Here is a 19,322-nt window from a genome sequence, read left to right as displayed (position 1 = left end):
TGTCACAAGATGAGATAAAACCCGGGTTTTTACTCCCGTAAAAGATAATACCTGATTTATATGTTTCCTTGAAGAATATTTAAACTCTGAAATCCCAACGTTTTCAACCTTTGCACATACCAAACACTAAATGACAGTTATCTGTAAAAACTAAACTTCACAAATAAACATAAATATTATTGAAAACTATTTTTTACAATATTTCTTTAAGAGAAAAAGAGTTTTGTCATATCAATATGCTTCTATACAGATGAGTTTGTTGTGTACAATAAACATAAAAACGGCTGAACCGATCGGGCGCAAAGTTTTTGTGTAATCTCACGGTCTCACCGGATTATAAACGTTCAAAATAAAACATTTTGCATCAAAAAGATCTGGTTTTATGAATGAAGAACCAAAAATATGGGAAATCTAAAATGTTTATTTTTTAATGATGTAAAAATTGAACATCTTGGCATGTAACCTTAAAAATATAAAGTGCGAAGAGAAACACGAAATGCTCTGAAACAAAGATTCATATTTCGCTTCGCTTTGAAAGGAATTGAGTCTTTGCCACAAACTTTGAATTTATACTCCCTATGTCTTTGGATTCCAATTTCGCAAGTCTTTGATATTTGAAACTTACATTATTTGATCTAATAGAATTCATATTTTGAAATATCTAAGGTCTACGACATTGGAATCCAAAGATATAGGGTTTAGAAAATCAGAATTTGTGGCAAAGACTCAATTCCTTCTTTTGACTTTATACATCAGAGACTCGACAGCTATAAAAATTATGGATCAATATTTAAGACGTGTTCTTGGTTTGTGTTTCTCCTTACTAACTTAATTCTAATTTTTTGTAGCCCTATACAAAGGACATGTACAGGTGAGACTATGAAATTCTTGTTTTTATTTACAGTTTGTAAGGAGTAATAAAAAAATTCTTTTAGATTTTGCATGAGAACAAAAATTACTCTTGAAATTGAAAAATTATTCTTTTCTTTTCTTGAAGAAAAACAATATTTATCTTAGATATGAAAGTAGAATTCTGCCCATAAAACCCATAAAATCCTGTTTAAAAGCTTGAAATTATAGTTGAAAACAAATAAATTTGAGTTTGTGAATAGGGTTTTACAATTCCAGGAATATCCTAAACCAATTTTAATCCAAAATTCAGAGACTAAAAACCAATTTAGGGGCAACCACCGTGTTTTTACGTCTTTGTAAGGGGAGGGGGATATTCATTCTTTTAAAATTTTTTATGTAACTTCTATTAAATAATTTGCGAATATTTTGAATAAACTTATTTGACAATGTTGCTAGGGGTTCCACCTGAAGAGGTTTTAGCCCCTGAACTGTAATGAGTTCTGGGCAATGGTTGTGCCAATTTAGGAGTTTAGAAGTTTACTGGTTTCCACGGGTATTTACCATCGATCAGGACTCGTCACACTATTTATCTGGAGACTTTGACGGACCAAGGTCAGGAGTATACCCGGAGTAAACCTGGAATTCTAGAATTCAAATCTTAGTTTAATTTTCCAGTAATTTGGGTTCTTTCGGAGTCAATTGCAGCAGTTCCAGGGTACTTCTGTATTCTGTTGTAAAGCCTACTAATAGGTTCCTTCTGTATTATATGGCAAACCCTACTAAATGTCTCTACTGTATTTGATACACCCTACTAATAGGTCCCTACTGTAATTATTAGTATAAATTACTAATATGTCTCTACTGTATTTGGTACACCCTACTAATAGGTCCCTACTGTAATTATTAGTATAAATTACTAATATGTCTCTACTGTATTTGGTACACGCTACTAATAGGTCCCTACTGTAATTATTAGTATAAATTACTAATATGTCTCTACTGTACTTGGCAAACACTAATAATAGATCCCTACTGTATTCGGTACACCCTAATGATAGGTCCTTACTGTATTCGGTACACCCTAATGATAGGTCCCTACTGTATTCGGTACACCCTTCTTATGGATCTCTACTGTATTCGGTACACCCTAATGATAGGTCCCTACTGTATTTGGTACACCCTTTTTATGGATCCATACTGTATTCGGTACATCCTACTAATTGGTCCCACCTGTATTCAGTATACCCTACTAACAGGTCCCTACTGTTTTCAGTAGTTCCTACTACTAGGTCCCTACTTTAATTGTTACACCCTACTAATAAGTCCCTAGTTATTTAGAATACCCTACTAATAGGTCCCTATTGTATCCAGTACACCCTACAAGTAGGTCCCAACTGTATTTAGTAAACCATACAGATAAATCCTTACTTATGTCTGTTTCTCTTACCAATAGGTCCGTACTGTATTTAGTACACTCTTTTAATGGATCCCTACTGTATTTAGTATATCCTACCTATAGGTCCCTACTGAATTTAGTATACTACTGTATTCGGTATAGCATACAAATAGGTCCTTACTGTATTTAGTACACCCTACTAATAGGCCCCTACTGTATTCGGTATGTCATACAATAGGTCCCTACTGTATTTTTAAAACCTTCTAATAGGTCCTTACTGTATTATGTACACCCTAATAATAGCTCCCTACTGTATTAAGTAAACCCAACTAATAGCTCCCTCCTGTATTCTTTAAAACCTTCTAATAGGTACCAACTGTATTTAGTATAACCTACTAATAGGTCCCTACTGTTGTCTGTATAGCCTACTAATAGGTCCCTACTATATTTGATACACCCTACTAATAGGTTCCTACTGTTGTCTGTATAACCTACTAATAGGTCCCTACTATATTTGATACACCCTACTAATATGTCACTAATGTTGTCTGTATAAAATACTGAGAGGTACCTACTGTAATTGGTACACCTTAATAATAGGTCCCTGCTGTATATCCTACTATTAAGTCCCTACTTATAGGTCCCTACTGTATTTGGTACACCCTACTAATAGGTCCCTACTGTATTCGGTACACCCTACTAATAGGTCCCTACTGTATTCAGTAGATCCTATTAATAAGTCCCTACTGAATTCTGTATACCCTACTAATAGGTCCCTCATATATACTATATATCCTACTGTATCCAGTAGATCCTATGTTAACAAGGTAGGATCTTTACGTTGATATTAAGAGCAACTAGCTATGTAGGATGTTTATCAATATAAATTTAAAATAGCAATCTTTGTTTGTCTGTCTGTTTGTATGTTCGATCATAACTCATGAACCCCTTGACAAACAAACTGAGTTTTTACCTCACACTCTGATTTTTAATTCTATAGATTTGCAACCCGATGTAATAGACCTTTGATATTCAAAACTAAAAAATTTATTTGATCTATCAGAATTCATATCTCAGGTCTACGATATTGCATGGTGCAAAGAATTAGTGATTATAACATCAGATTTTGACGCAAAGACTCAACTTATTTTCGTGAGATTTGTATTGAAAAACTCGGGAAAATCACGGGAAACTTTCTTAATCTTGGTTAAAAAATTCCAAGTTGAGTGAGTTGACTTTTGAAGCGAGCACTTAGTGTCCAGGTAGAGCTGGGTTTCTTTGCTAGTCTGTTATAAACCGAAACTGTTACATAATAATTGTAACATTATCAAAGTCCTAATGGCCTCAGATTTCCAACGACACCAAATTTTCAAATGTGTGGAAAAATATTTTACGAGTTATGTAAGTCATGTAACAATTTAGAGTTGTTTTAAAGGGAGTGTTCGCGAAAAATGAAAGGGGGTATAGGCTTAATGTGATAAAAAAGCGCTTTTGATTGCTACTAATCTTACTTCTATCTGTTGCGTCTATAAGGAGAAAATTGTTAGAAACGACTCACACGGAAGAACGCAGCGCCCATACAAATTCGGAAAGATGCAACATTCAACTCGGATCGTAAACAAATCAATTTAATTCCAAACAAATCATTCAGATATTACAAACAATAGTCATCGGTTATTTTTCGACGCATTCATATATAGTTAATATTTCATAATATTTTTGATTTTGTTTTTTTAGATTAATTTTCGCTGGCGCTGGATTTTCGAACATTCCTGGAAAATATGAAAATGTCGTCTTCATTATCAAAAATCCTCGAAACAGGAAAAAATGTAACTCTCAAATCATGAAAAATACAAAATATTAAGAAATATCAACTATTTACGAATGCGTCGAAAAATAATCGATGACTATTGTTTGTAATATCTGGATAATTTGTTGGGAATTAAATAGATTTTTTTACGATCCAAGTTGAATGTTGCATCTTTCTCAATTTGTATGAACACTACGTTCTTCGGTGTGAGTCGTTTTTAACAATTTTCTCCTTATAGACGCAACAGATAGAAGTAAGATTAGTAGCGATCAAAAGCGCTTTTTTATCGCATTAAGCCTATACACCCTTTCATTTTTCGCGAACACTCCCTTTAATCTATTGAATAAAACCAGACATTCGTATATATATATATATATGTTGCCTATAGATGGCCTAACGGCTAGACCGATTAGGCTGAATTTTTTTTGTGGATACTCATGGGTGGCCGGGTGTTACGTTACAGGATAAAAAATTTCGAAATGTTTTTTTTTCAAATTTTTAATTTTCTTTTCAATTTTTTTTTGTTTTCCGCGAACAACGCCCGGCCTTCCAATGTATCATAAATTATCTTTTCTGAACACAAAGCAAATGAAAAAAGTCAAAAATATATTTCTATCTCTTGTATTCTTATTTTCTTGTTTTCTAAAATATTTTTAAGTTAATGTAAGGATAGGACTGTACATAATTACAGGGTGAAACCTCCGATTTACTAAACCCTCATTCATCCCCCTTCAATATATATATATTCTTAACCGAAATTTGGAAAAAACAGACAAAATTGCTCAAAATTTGTTTTTAGAGGAAATAATAAAAGTAAAGGGGTTCATGTTAGACCAACTTGTTAGACAATTCACCTATTCATTCATTCATTCATTCATTCATTCATTCTTCAGTCGATACAAAAATAGAAAATATTTAAATCAAGGTTTTTAAAGCTTTTTTTTGTTTTTCTGTTTTTAATATTTAAGTTACAGAAAATTAAATCAATTTTGGAATTGACGTATAGTAACAATTATACCTCTTTTGTCCTTTTATAGCTAACATTTTTCGGTAGGAGCATGACTAAAATAATAATGTTTTTAGTTGAAACTATTATGTTACACCTAACATTAATAATAAATAATTTTAAGGCGGCCAAATGTAAAGGGGAGTTAAATAAAAGTTCCAAAAAGATGTTTTTCGCAAAACTTTCATTTTTCTTCTAAATTATTCAACCTAAATAATTAAATTATTAAAATCTAAAACTTGAAAATATATTTTACGCTACCGAATAAATTTCTAATTTCTAATTTTTATCATCATGAAGGCAAAATTTGTTTCTCTCTCAAAACCAAATATTTTACAACTTTCCAAAGTCGAACTACTTTTTTTCAATAAATAGGAACCTTATTTGAAATCTTAATCTTTCAAATTGTTTTTACAATTTGATTATGTAATTTTTTCTCTTTTCTGCTTTGACAAAAAATTACGTCTAATTTTCAAATTTTATTCTTAAAACTCGATTACTATTTCTAATATTTGAAATATCTAACGTCTGCGTTATTGGGTTCCAAATATAAATTGATTTAAAAATCTGAGTTTGTGGAAAAGACTCAATTTCTTTACAGTTTGATGCTATTAGTTTTTTGTACAATTCTTTCCTTAACCGGCGGAAGCAAAACACGTTCCACAAGATTTCTTGCAGCTTAGTCCAATGTTATCCTGGTTGCAATAATTAGTGAGATCTGGGCAGTTTGTGTACTTGTCGTAGCAGGTATAGGAGGCTACTGGAGTCATACCATCACACAATCCACAAGCTTCAGCACAATCCTGAGCAATGGATGGTTGCCAACAGTATCCAATCGCCAAATCCTTGCAGTTTGAATACTTGTTCAGACAAGGTTTCTTGGTGGTTAGAGGAGCATCTGTAGCTCCGCTGGTTTTCTCACAAGACACAGCAGCCAGAGATTTTCCAATCCCACACATAGACACTCCTCGTTGCATCCTGATATATCCTCCCTCTCCCCAGTCTGGTCCCCAGCTGTTCTTGATCAACCAGTAGTCCAACCCGTTCTCAGATCCGTATCCGACCACAAGGATTGCATGATCGGTTTTAGTTTCTCCGGCAGGACATCCAGCAAAGATTCCTCCCTTGTAATCTGAGAATGGACCTGTAGACATAACGCTAGCTACAACTGATCCGTGTTTATAAACCAACTGCTTCAATAGTTCCTCGTCTCCAGAGTATGTGTACACAGAGCCAGATATTTTTGCTCCTAGATTATAAGAAGGAAGGTTTGCAGGGCAGACGAGTGAAGATTTCTCTGCTAGGTATGGATACTGGGACTCATGAGCCAAATCAATCTTTTTATCTGAAGCCCACTTGAGGTAAGCATGAGGAGCAGCTCCATCACAACCAAAAGCGTTTTCATTGTCATAACCGCAATCTAAAAACTGCTGTTCAGAGTAATCTCCGATAGCTCCAGCTGCTTTCTTAATACAGACTTCTACAGCTCCCATATTGGAGAAAGCAACACAGGATCCACACTTCAGCTGGTTCTTTACAGGAGATACATGACCTGAACAAAACAAAAGTAAAAACATCATTCTTTACTAACTAGGGATATATGTATTTGAGTCCTTCAATTTAAAGTCACGTTTTGGTCTATAACTTTGCTATCTTAAAACTTACAGAGCTGTCTTCTACTACTTTTTCATTAAAACGGACAAAAAGATAAATAAAAAACATTTAATTGGTTACATTGGAATCGAAAGTGACAGCTTTGTGGTACTGTACTAGGATCGAACCGTTAATTCAGTGTGATGTGATCAAAATATTACCCAGAGCTTTAGAGTCGTAGGCAGCAGGAACTGAAGCCCTGTCTAATCTGAGTTTAGCAAAGTATATTTCAGATTGGTTGTCAACCCTGTACTCGGGAGAAGGTTCTAGAAGTCCTCGTCCAAACTGTGATCCGTCCAGAGATCCTGTTCTCTCATGTTCAAACTCATCTTCTGGAAGATCGGAGAACTCGTTCAAGGCATCAAACCAGGTGATCTCTCCAGCAGCGTATTCTTCATTGATCTTTCTTATTTCCTTCTCATTCTCTTCCAGAGCTTTATTTCTTCGTTCATATTCTGCAGAATCTACTGGAGCAAGATGGTAAAATTCTTCAAATTCCTTCTCATCAATCTTGTCCAGAGGTTCCAGATCTGTAGGGTCTGCGTCCTGTGCTGTAGTAAGCCCCCAGAGAAGGATGGACGAAAACAGTACAAGCACTTTCATGTTTGCACTAAACTTGCTTGATTGATGAAATCCGGGACCTTCCAACTTCTTATACTCCGACAATCTGATCAAGTGTTTAAGTAAAATCAATTCTCTTGTTTACTCAAATATTGTTACAAAAGAAAATTGCGAAACCTGATAATGCAGCAGACAGATCAAATATTTATACATATTAAGATAGAAAAGTGCTTTTAACCACAATAACAATAATAAAAGGAATCATAGATTTATATAATACAAGACAACATATATAAAGTTTACAAAAAACACAAATTAAATTTATATTTATAAATCTTTATCCTACAGTTCTTGTTCACAATTTCAACATTTTCATCCTTGTTTATTCATCGCCCGTAAATCCATTGTGGTCACTTTTAATTTGAGGATACATGCTTAATCTTTTAATTTGAGGATACATGTTTAATCTTTTAATTTGAGGATACATGCTTAATCTTTTAATTTCAGTTATTCCTCCCTTAATGAAAGCTCCTTTCAACCCCTGACTGGGTCCGATACCATGCAGGATAGCGTAAAGTTTAAATTAATCAGCAGATTAACAAAAGATCATCTTATATCGGGGAAAAAGCCCTTACTAAATAGAACCTTTCTATCAACACCCATCGAATTAAACATGTTAGATTTTTAAAACTTTGAATTCCAAAACAACAAAAAGTGGTAAAAACACGAAAAAATTACATTTAACGGTTAAAGATGGGATCAAAACTAGTAAATCTGAATATTTAATCTAAAGAAGAACGAGCATTATATAATTTATTCGTCAAAGAGCCGCAAAAAGAATCACCAAAACCAAAAGAAATTAAAAAATCTTATTTCTGAGAAAAATGAAGGAGAAAAGGCGAATTCCTTGAATAATCCCGAAACTACATATCCCTATATTTTGTCCTCCTAGTCTTCTATATATCCGTCTAACTATATCCCCTTCTAGCTTCTTACCTTATGAAAATTTGCTGACCGGTTCCCCATAAAATAAATCCGTTTCCCCCATTCCAGTGTCAAAAAGGAACATAAAGGAGGGTATAAAGCCGTGTTAAAGGCCTCTTCCGAGAGAGATGGGAGACAATACATCCATAGGCTTACTTCCACACTTCATTATCTATCTATCTTATTTCCACACTTCATTATCTATCTATATTACTTCCACACTTCATTATCTATCTATCTTACTTCGACACTTCATTATCTATCTATCTTACTTCCACACTTCATTATCTATCTTACTTCCATACTTCATTATCTATCTATCTTACTTCCACATTTCATTATCTATCTATCTTATTTCTTTATTTCATTATTTAACTATAAATTTCTTCTTTTATTTCTTCTATTTTTGCTTGGGTTCTGACTATTATATTTCTTTCTTTTTTCTTCTTTACTTTCTGTTTTCTCTCTTTTCCTTAATTTTATTATTTTGTACTTTCTTACAACTTTGAATGTATTTTTTTTATGAAATTACATACATATAATATCAATGTTTATTTGTTTATACATTACTGGATAAAGTGGCAACCGTTGTTAATGGAAATAAAAAGGTAATGTCCTATTATAGATATATTTATATGAGCAAAGTGTTTTAATATATAGATTCCGGGGCAACCTTTCCGGTCCCAGTTTGAACTGTATCGCCCGGACATTGGGTAGATAAAGCAGACACTCAATAGGACTAGCCGCGGTGCAACAAGGTTGACTCGGTCAGACTTTGGGTTGATTTTACTTTTACTGAAATGTCCCAGATTTACATACATACACAATATACATATATGTATGTCCTAAGTTATGTTCTATCTTAACTACGTGTTTAAAAGTTTTAATTCTAATCTTATTCCAAACATTAATCTCTGGTTTGGACCATGTAAAAAATATCTTCTCAAGATGAAGAAAATTTACAAATATCAATCATAAATTTATTTCTATCGCAAGAATTCAAATTTTTATTGAGAGTTGAAAAAAGTAAAAATAAAGAAAAATCTTTTCAGTTTTTTTTATTTTCTTTATTCTTGTTTCTCGACTCTATGCTGGAGAGAAAATTTCCATAATTAAAAGTGACAGTGATTAAAGAAACCATTTTAAAACGGAAACGACAACAACTTACCCCCCCTTCCAGATCTGTAGGGTCTGCGTCCTGTGCTGTAGTAAGCCCCCAGAGAAGGATGGACGAAAACAGTACAAGCACTTTCATGTTTGCACTAAACTTGCTTGATTGATGAAATCCGGGACCTTCCAACTTCTTATACTCCGACAATCTGATCAAGTGTTTAAGTAAAATCAATTCTCTTGTTTACTCAAATATTGTTACAAAAGAAAATTGCGAAACCTGATAATGCAGCAGACAGATCAAATATTTATACATATTAAGATAGAAAAGTGCTTTTAACCACAATAACAATAATAAAAGGAATCATAGATTTATATAATACAAGACAACATATATAAAGTTTACAAAAAACACAAATTAAATTTATATTTATAAATCTTTATCCTACAGTTCTTGTTCACAATTTCAACATTTTCATCCTTGTTTATTCATCGCCCGTAAATCCATTGTGGTCACTTTTAATTTGAGGATACATGCTTAATCTTTTAATTTGAGGATACATGCTTAATGTTTTAATTTGAGGATACATGCTTAATCTCTTAATTTGAGGATACATGCTTAATCTTTTAATTTCAGTTATTCCTCCCTTAATGAAAGCTCCTTTCAACCCCTGACTGGGTCCGATACCATGCAGGATAGCGTAAAGTTTAAATTAATCAGCAGATTAACAAAAGATCATCTTATATCGGGGAAAAAGCCCTTACTAAATAGAACCTTTCTATCAACACCCATCGAATTAAACATGTTAGATTTTTAAAACTTTGAATTCCAAAACAAACAAAAAGTGGTAAAAACACGAAAAAATTACATTTAACGGTTAAAGATGGGATCAAAACTAGTAAATCTGAATATTTAATCTAAAGAAGAACGAGCATTATATAATTTATTCGTCAAAGAGCCGCAAAAAGAATCACCAAAACCAAAAGAAATTAAAAAATCTTATTTCTGAGAAAAATGAAGGAGAAAAGGCGAATTCCTTGAATAATCCCGAAACTACATATCCCTATATTTTGTCCTCCTAGTCTTCTATATATCCGTCTAACTATATCCCCTTCTAGCTTCTTACCTTATGAAAATTTGCTGACCGGTTCCCCATAAAATAAATCCGTTTCCCCCATTCCAGTGTCAAAAAGGAACATAAAGGAGGGTATAAAGCCGTGTTAAAGGCCTCTTCCGAGAGAGATGGGAGACAATACATCCATAGGCTTACTTCCACACTTCATTATCTATCTATCTTATTTCCACACTTCATTATCTATCTATCTTACTTCCACACTTCATTATCTATCTATCTTATCAAAAATTAAATCTAATTTAAAAATGACAAATATTATTTCCAATCTCAATGTATTTTACGAACTGAAATTTAAAAAAAACTTTCTATTAACCTAAGTTATAATTAAACTGATGAGCAAAATTTACAAAACTATTTGACGGATGTATAAATAGGAATCTATTAATTTAAAAATTTAACAAAAAGTTTTGCCTCAATCTCAAACCGATTTTCTAATTCCTATAGTTTTGCAACTCAATGTCGTACATCTGTTCGATCAAATAATTTTTTGAAATATCAAAGGGTTACACACTATCAGGTTGCAAACAATATAGGGATTAGAAAATTTGAGTTTGTGGCAAAGACTCATTTCCTTTAATTTTATTAAAAATCAACTTAATAAATAGAAAAATAAGTATGGATGATAAAAGAAGAAACCAAAATATGCATGTAAATTTCTTTAAAAGATTCATGAATGAATATGACCCAGAATGTCTAGGTCTATAGTTCACACATCAACGCGTTCAAGCAATCTCTCATTCGGGACAATTCAAACATTTGCTAATTGTAAGTTTACAGCCTGTTCTTAAACCCAGTAGATACCAACATATCTGGGCTCAGAAACCCAAATTGTCAAGTAAATGGGGGGGGGGGGGGAACCGTAGACTTGTAAAACTGTCTCAAACTAGGGTAGGAGGTTTACAAGCAGTGAGAGTTTCTTTCTCTTTCTTTAGGTTTTCCGAAATGAAGAATTTCTGATTTTAGGAAATAGATTTTTTTTATCTATCCATTCAATAATTTAAAAAATATTCTCTTGTTTCTCGTAAACACAAATTCTTTTTTTTTGTATAATAGTTCATCTTGGGAACCTAAATTTGCTTGGACACTAACCTTTGAACTTTTAAACTTATACAAAAGTGTGCCCCGTGGTTTTACCGAGTTCTTAAATCAAAATTTAAGGCAAATCGGTCAAGCTAAGGGTTCCTGGGGTATTATCAGACATACAAACAGATACTACTACTTTATATTTATACAGATGCTATGCTTTCGTCCTCAACATTTTCTACATTTTTAGGTCTCGTCATTTGTTATTTTATGCTAAGAAAGTAACTGACTACTTTGACTCTGATTTTCTAATTCTTAAATCCTTGCAACCTGATATCGTCGCTCATTGACATTTCAAACTATGAATTCTTCTAGGTTAGAAAGTTAAACGTTTGAAATTTTTAATATTTAATCCATCAGGTTGAAAAGATAAAGCAAGGATTCGAACATTAGAGTCTGAGACGAGTAATTTGTTTCTTTGTACAAGATAAGTGTATTTAGTATTTTGTATGTTTATTCAATTCAAACATTAAAATCAGAAAACATCAATATTATACATTTTTGTAAAAACAAGTTCTGCTTAAATCAGAAAATATGTGTCTAATATATATTATTTAGTTTCTTAAATATATTAACTCTGATCTCCCAATATGTAAATATTATCATAGCTCCTCGAATCCGTATATCCTGGGCATGTGCTCCAGGATATATAGATAGATAGATAGACAGGTTTATGTATTTAAAGACCTAGAAGAGATATCCTGACATATGCCGGTTAGAGGATGTTTTTCTTTCACATATAAACTTTTATACTCCAGGTACTCATACAACCTTAAGTAAACCTGTCATGTTGTTCCGACCTGGTTAACAAAACAAATATTTCCTTCTCCGTGGACCGTGTCGTACTAATGACTGAGTGATCATTGGCGCCATGGTAGATTTCATCAGCAGAGTAAAAGAGAGTTCCTATTATTAGGGTAAATGCTAATTAATGAGAGCAGAATGCGAAATGAGAAATGAGGTTTTGAGGTGAGAGTACGTATGATCAGGATTGAAGTGAAAGGTTCTTTCACCCTAAATTAGGATTCAAGGGAGAAAGTCCTTTCAGTTTATATATGGATTGAAGGGATATAGTCCTTTCAGCTTATATCTGGGTTGAGGGGAGATAGTCCTTTCGGCTTAAATCAGGGTTGAAGGGAGATGGTTCTTTTAGTTTAAATCAGAGTTGAACGAAAATGGTCCTTTCAGTTTAAATCAGGATTGAAGGGAGATAGACCTTTCAGTTTAGATCAGGATTGAAGGAGTATAGTCCTTTCAGCTTAAATCAGGATCGAAGGGATATAGTCCTTTTAGTTTCAATCAGGATTGAAGGGATATAGTCCTTTTAGTTTCAATCAGGATCGAAGGAAAATGGCCCTTTCAGTTTAAATGAGGATTGACGGGATGTAGTCCTTTCAGTTTAAATCAGGATTGAAGGGATATAGTCCTTTCAGTTTTAATCAGGATTGAAGGGATATAGTCCTTTCAGCTTAAATCAGGATTGAAGGGATATAGTCCTTTCAGTTAAAATCAGGATTGAAGGGAGATGGTCCTTTCAGTTTAAATGAGGATTGAAGGGATATAGTCCTTTCAGTTTAAATCAGGATTGAAGGGATATAGTCCTTTCAGTTTAATCAGTGTTGAAGGGATATAGTCCTTTCAGTTTAAATGAGGATTGAAGGGATATAGTCCTTTCAGTTTAAATCAGGATTGAAGGGAGATAGACCTTTCAGTTTAAACCAGGATTGAAGGGAGATGATCCTTTCAGTAAATCCTTTTATTATCCGTGTTAAAGAGAGTGACTACTTCTAGTTTAGATTATAACTAAAGGGAGGGAGTACGTCTAGTTTAGATGGTAACTAAAGGGAGGGAGTACTTCTAGTTTAGATGGTAACTAAAGGGGAGGGAGTTCTTTTTGGTTAGATAGAAACTAAAGGGAGGGAGTCTTTTCATTTTAGATCGGAGTAAGAATGATTTTTTTTATTCTCTCCTTCCCGATACTACACAGTTAATCTTGTATGCTTTTTAAACAACTTTGCTACTTTGACAGGCCAGGAACCTGGAATACGTGATGAATAGTTTTAAACTTTGAAAATTAACATTCATCTCTTTCAAATATTTGGAGACACAGGTTACATTTCCTGTTTCCAGGGGATTGAGGAAAGTTTAGACCAAAGATCATGAACTAAGTTTAAAGGGAATATAGACGTGACTTCAAGTGACTCTCCGTTAAAAAAATAAGAGAGTTTTTTCCGATCCACAATAGTACCCTAACAAGCTTTGCATTTGGTAGCCATCATTTTCTCTTTGAAAAAAGGGTTATTTTCAATGTGGTTTCTCTATAACGTTTAGTGTTGATAGTTTGCTTCAGAAATAATTCAGAGAACCTTTCAAGCAAAAACATCGACGATACCTGTTATGGGTCACTTGAAATTTCCACGACAGTCACCTTAAAAATCAATAATAATACAGAGAAAAAATCTTTTTTACAAAAAAAATAATAAAAAATAAACACAAAATTAATGTTTTCTTACAATTTTTTGTAAAAATCGAAAAAGAAAAAGCATTAATGTGTGTCTCCGTTCCAAATTGAAAGGTTGTGTTTAAAAGCCTGAAAGACAGGGTTAAGAGAGATCTCAAAGGTTGAAACCCCAAGCTAGAAGTTAGGTATTGATATCTGCAGAACATGTGCTTACTTGAAACCTTGTCAAACCGAGTAAACATTACGGAGACAATTCTATTTCGTATTTTTAACATTATGTATCTTCCATTTCTTTGCTTAAAAACCGAGCAAACCTTTCTTTATGCTCCTTCTAGCTCCAAATTCCTGTATTCTTTAGCTCCGAACCTTCTACTCCATCTAGCTCCAACTTCCTGGATTCTTCAGCTCCGAACCTTCTACTCCTTCTAGCTCCAACTTCCTGGATTCTCTAGCTCCGAACCTTCTACTCCATCTAGCTCAAACTTCCTGGATTCTTCAGCTCCGAACCTTCTACTCCATCTAGCTCCAACTTCCTGGATTCTCTAGCTCCGAACCTTCTACTCCAGCTAGCTCCAAATTCCTGGATTCTCTAGCTCCGAACCTTCTACTCCAGCTAGCTCCAACTTCCTGGATTCTTTAGCTCCGAACCTTCTACTCCAGCTAGCTCCAACTTCCTGGATTCTCTAGCTCCGAACCTTCTACTCCAGCTAGCTCCAACTTCCTGGATTCTCTAGCTCCGAACCTTCTACACCAGCTAGCTCCAACTACCTAACCTTCTCTAGCTTCAAACCCTATCGCTTCAGCTCCCTAACCTTCTGTAGCTCCAAACCCTAAACGCCAACTATCTCTAACTTCCTGGCCTTTTTTTTAGCTCCAATTCCTTTACTTTAGCTCAACTCTAGAGTTTCTAAAGCTTTAATTTCTAGCTCTGACCCCTTTAGCTCCAAATCCTTCATTGTCCTTAGCACGAACCTGTCTATTTAATTTTGTTTCAATCCCTCAACCGTCATCTTTTTTTAAACCTCTTCTTATCTTGTCTATATGCTCTCTGAACCATTTCTTATAATAATTCCGCTAGCCCAAAACTCCATTTACCTTTCTCTAATCCCTATATTCTCCTCTCCGAACCCAACATTTTCCTCTAAAATATTTTTACCCTTCTCTGAACCCTACCATCTCCTATAAAATCTTTTCATCCTTCTTCGATCTGTACATTTTCCTCAGAACTCTCTTCATCCTTCTTCGATTCCTACATTTTCCTCTAAACTCTCTTCATCCTTCTCCGAACCCTACATTCTCCTCCAACTCTAAACTCCCGTAACCTTTATCCGAACCTTCCATTCTGCTCTAAATCTAAACTCTCTTCACCTTTCACCAGACCCGACATTCTCCTCTAACCTTAAACTTCCTTCATCCTTCTCCGAACCCTACATTCTCCTTTAACTCTAAACTCCCTTCACCCTTTTGCCATCCCTCCAATCACATCTGTTGGCAAACGTCCCTGAGTCCATGTGTTAATACTAATCACGCTTAAACAAATTTGACACACGAATTGAGGTCATAACCCAAACACTTTCTTCCGTTGAAGGGGAGTAGGTTATTGAGGTATATTGGAGGGGGTGTCGGCATATGTGAGGGGGGGGAGGGTCGGCATATGTCTCTGAGAGCGGTATTTTTGTCTCCGGTCGGAGATACAGGCGTGGTAATACTCTGATTTAACTTGAACCAAGAATCGTAAATCAGGGATGTTAAACGTCAATGAGTGTTGAAAACTATATTTAAGGAATTCCATCAAGGACACAACTGCATCGTAAAGTTTTCTAAAAATCCTTTTCTAATCTTTTTCTTTATTTTTCATCTCTTTCCTTCCTTCTTATTCAAAGATAATATTTATAATAGCCTTTGCAAATATGGATTAATAAATAGTTTATCGATAAAAATCTAAGGAATTTTGTTACTTTTAAGCTCACGTTGATCCAAAGGTTGCAAGCTCTCAAGCAATAATCGATAAGAATTTTGCCAATAGCTTCTGAACAACCAAAGCAATAAACGTGTGGTTTAATCAAAAACTATAAGTGAGTTGATGAGATCAAATCAAAGGCCAAGGCATTGCGACAATTTCATGTCGACTCAGTCCTTAAAACTAATGCCAAGGAATTGAGTTTTTGCCACAAACTCTGATTTTATAATCACTATATCTTTGGAACCAAATGTTGTAGACCTTAGATATTTCAAACTATAAATTTTGTTAGATCAAATAATCTGAGTTTAAAATATCAAAGGTTTACACCATCAGGTTGCAAAGATATTGGGGTTAGAAAATGTAAGTTTGATGCAAAAACTCAATTCCTTTTTATGGATTTATGGGAAAGAAAAAAGAAGTGATTTGATTTTGCATAAAAATCTTTCACGTCTAATGGTTTGTGGGTAACCCTGTACATTCAGTCTTCAGATGGATTTGAGAATATAAGATTGTGTATCTACTCTATGTAGTATACAGGAACTACTAATAACAATATATCAACTATAGACTAGTATATATCAGACAGTCTTAACAAGATAAAATCGAACATTCTTTAGGTTACCATCAATTTAAGAAAATTTCCATCGCGAATTAATTTAGTTTATCAAATAATGTTTTCGCCTATTCTAAAAAAAAATATAGTGATATTTTTGAATATTTTTTATTCATTTAAATGTTTTAAAATAGTAAAATATAAAGTATAAATAATTTACAAAAATAATATTTCAAAAAACTTAAATTACTTATAATAGGCAGCAACTGAATAACACCGCATTTTATTCCTTTCATTTTTTCATAGTTTTAGTCAACTACAAAGCATGAGATATTAAAAATAAGCAATCACAATTTACTTTGCAGTTTGGACCCGCCTAACCAGAGTAGGTTGTTTTGAGTGGTTGGCCCTAAGTTAGTTAAAGATACTGAATGTAATTGGTTACACACATCAAATTATGTTTTTGAATGTAGTCAGGAGTTGATCGAAAGGAAGGAGATTGTAAGGTGAGATCAGAAGGATTAATGTAGAGATAAATTAAAGTGTTAATGAGGGTGGATACACAAACACATTTAAATAAGCTAATAAAGTGTCAGTTATTTTAGTTGTTTTATATAAAAATTATTCACACGATATACAGCTAGGTTTTTCGCATTTAAACCTCTCATAATTCTCAAGATAAATATTGATTACTCTTTGTTTAAATATTTTTGCAGATTTAGTTTCTTTAAGGTCAATTTTAATTGCATTCCACAATTTTGGAAACATTGCGGACGGAAAGCTTTCTATATTTTTGTTTAAAACTCGTTCTAATTTATATGACTTTGTTCTATTTGGTTCAGCTAGAGACTTAAACATATTTTGGAAGGAAGAGGGAAGGTTATCATTAAAGTATCCATGCATAAATGCCAGAACACTAGTTTGTATGTATCATCAAGATTAAGAACTTTCAGTTTTGAAAATAAGCTATAAAAATTAGCAGTCGATATTTACGCTCCCAATTTCCATTTTCTCTTTCTCCATGTTTCAAAATCATTATTTTTCAATTATATTTTTACCCCCCCCTCCCCCTCTCCTTTTCATATCTCTTCATCTTCTTCTTCCTCCATCCACTTGAGCAACCCATCTCCGGAAGTAATCCTAGATCTGGTAGGTGACCCCCTTTATTCCGGAAATAGAAATACTTTGGAGGATTTCTTTAATTTCCTATCCTCAGTCACATATGGATAGATACAATATAATAGTATATTCTGCTGTTTTTCTCAAAGAAAATCAAGAGTCAAGACGATTGGATCTTTAATAAGTTTTCAAATCAAATCTTAAATCAAAATTTTATTTTCCAGCTTGGTACATTTTTTCTTCGTTTGATATATACAATAGAACCCATAAACCTATGGAATGTGAAGACTAAAACTAAGCAATCTGTTGTGTATTTGATGTCTATGTACTGTACAGTGTACAGTGTTTACTTGAGTACGTAATATGTTGAGTTTAAGGTACATTTCATTATTCAAAATCAATCTTGAGTATTTCAATGGATCCCACAGAATTCATCTATCCAAATGTATTTTCTTAAAACTCTGAGCTTCAAATAAACAGATCGACAAATGAAATTTAATTATTTCTTAGTTTGTTATGAGTTATGGATATAATTACATTTTAAAACATTAATGTCAGAAACCTAACATTATTTTTCTTTTTTATTATTTAATGGATTCTTGTGAACAAATGTAATAGATTATAGATATATATGTTAGCTCTAGGATCCCCTTCAAGTGATGTATGCTTTCCTCCCAACATTGATATTAAATATGTATATCGGAAGTTATGACAGCGGAAGTAAGCTAGACCGGAAGTAAGGCCGGAAGCAGAGTAGGGAGTGATGATGGTTGCTAATATCGTCTAGTTACAGCATCATCTCGCTACATAGATCCTATTAAACCTTCCTTTCTCCTCAGTTCAATGGAAAAATATCAAATAGAAAAGATATTTCCCCCCATTTTTCATTTCTTCATATTTTGAAAATTTTCGATAGATTCTCACTCTGATTCTTTTCAAAATATTTATAAGTGTATTTGTTTCGCATGTCTATTTCGTATGTCTGTTTTGTATGTCTGTTTGTTTGTTTTTGTCTAAAAAAAGGCTGAATTGATGATAAGTCTGATTTTCGTTTGAAATCTTTTTATCATCCGTATAGTTTAAAGATAAATACTACAGTGATAACCAGAAAACTGTAGAATAGAAAGACGACATTAAAGCAATACTAAAGTGAATTTGATGTTGTTTCAAATCAAATACCTTTACTAGAAAGTTTTTAAATCACTTGTTTACTGATATGGGTCTGTTTACACTGCACAATTGCTGTGCCTCATTTTCATTGGCCGGTTTAAGTCATAACTTGAGTTTAAAAATCAATTCCTATTTCAGAGTTTTCTGGTTATCACTGTTATAGAAGATCTGAGAAAGTAGTGAAGTTGTATTTATAACAGAAGAAAAATCAAACAGTCGATATTTTAACAATAAAGGGGCACAGAGCGTCCTGCACTCATGATTATGTTTGTTTTTTTAAATCGGAAATATACATATTACTTTTTATATTAATTTCGCTCGCATTTAACTCGTAATAATCATACAATTTCCGACTAGAGAAAATCCAAAAAAAGACCATTTATGTTTGTTGTTGAAGTGCAAATAAGGATATTATTAAGTAGAAATCACTTGTCTTAGTCAAAACAATCCTCACAATTTATTTCA

At 33.4% G+C, this 19,322-nt stretch overlaps 1 protein-coding gene across 2 annotated transcripts; it reads right to left on the bottom strand.

Moving 5' to 3' along the window:
- Nucleotides 1–5,691: 5,691 nt before the first annotated feature.
- LOC111700825 (digestive cysteine proteinase 1) lies at nucleotides 5,692–9,541 on the bottom strand. Of its 2 annotated transcripts, XM_023471876.1 has the most exons (3): nucleotides 9,445–9,541; nucleotides 6,879–7,247; nucleotides 5,692–6,616 (listed from the first exon to the last, which is right to left on the bottom strand). In XM_023471876.1, exons 1-3 carry the CDS (start codon nucleotides 9,515–9,517, stop codon nucleotides 5,700–5,702), a joined length of 1,359 nt encoding a protein of 452 aa, XP_023327644.1. In that variant the 5' UTR covers nucleotides 9,518–9,541; the 3' UTR covers nucleotides 5,692–5,699. The 2 variants fall into 2 exon arrangements, with proteins under 2 accessions (XP_023327644.1, XP_023327645.1); XM_023471877.1 differs by lacking the exon at nucleotides 9,445–9,541 and having other exon boundaries at nucleotides 6,879–7,344.
- Between the last annotated feature and the right edge of the window lie 9,781 nt (nucleotides 9,542–19,322).

This window comes from Eurytemora carolleeae, unplaced genomic scaffold, assembly GCF_000591075.1.
Source record: "Eurytemora carolleeae unplaced genomic scaffold, Eaff_2.0 scaffold398, whole genome shotgun sequence".
NCBI lineage: Eukaryota > Metazoa > Arthropoda > Copepoda > Calanoida > Temoridae > Eurytemora > Eurytemora carolleeae.
Note: the sequence above shows the minus strand (reverse complement) of the source record. Positions and strands in the feature narration are given on the sequence as shown.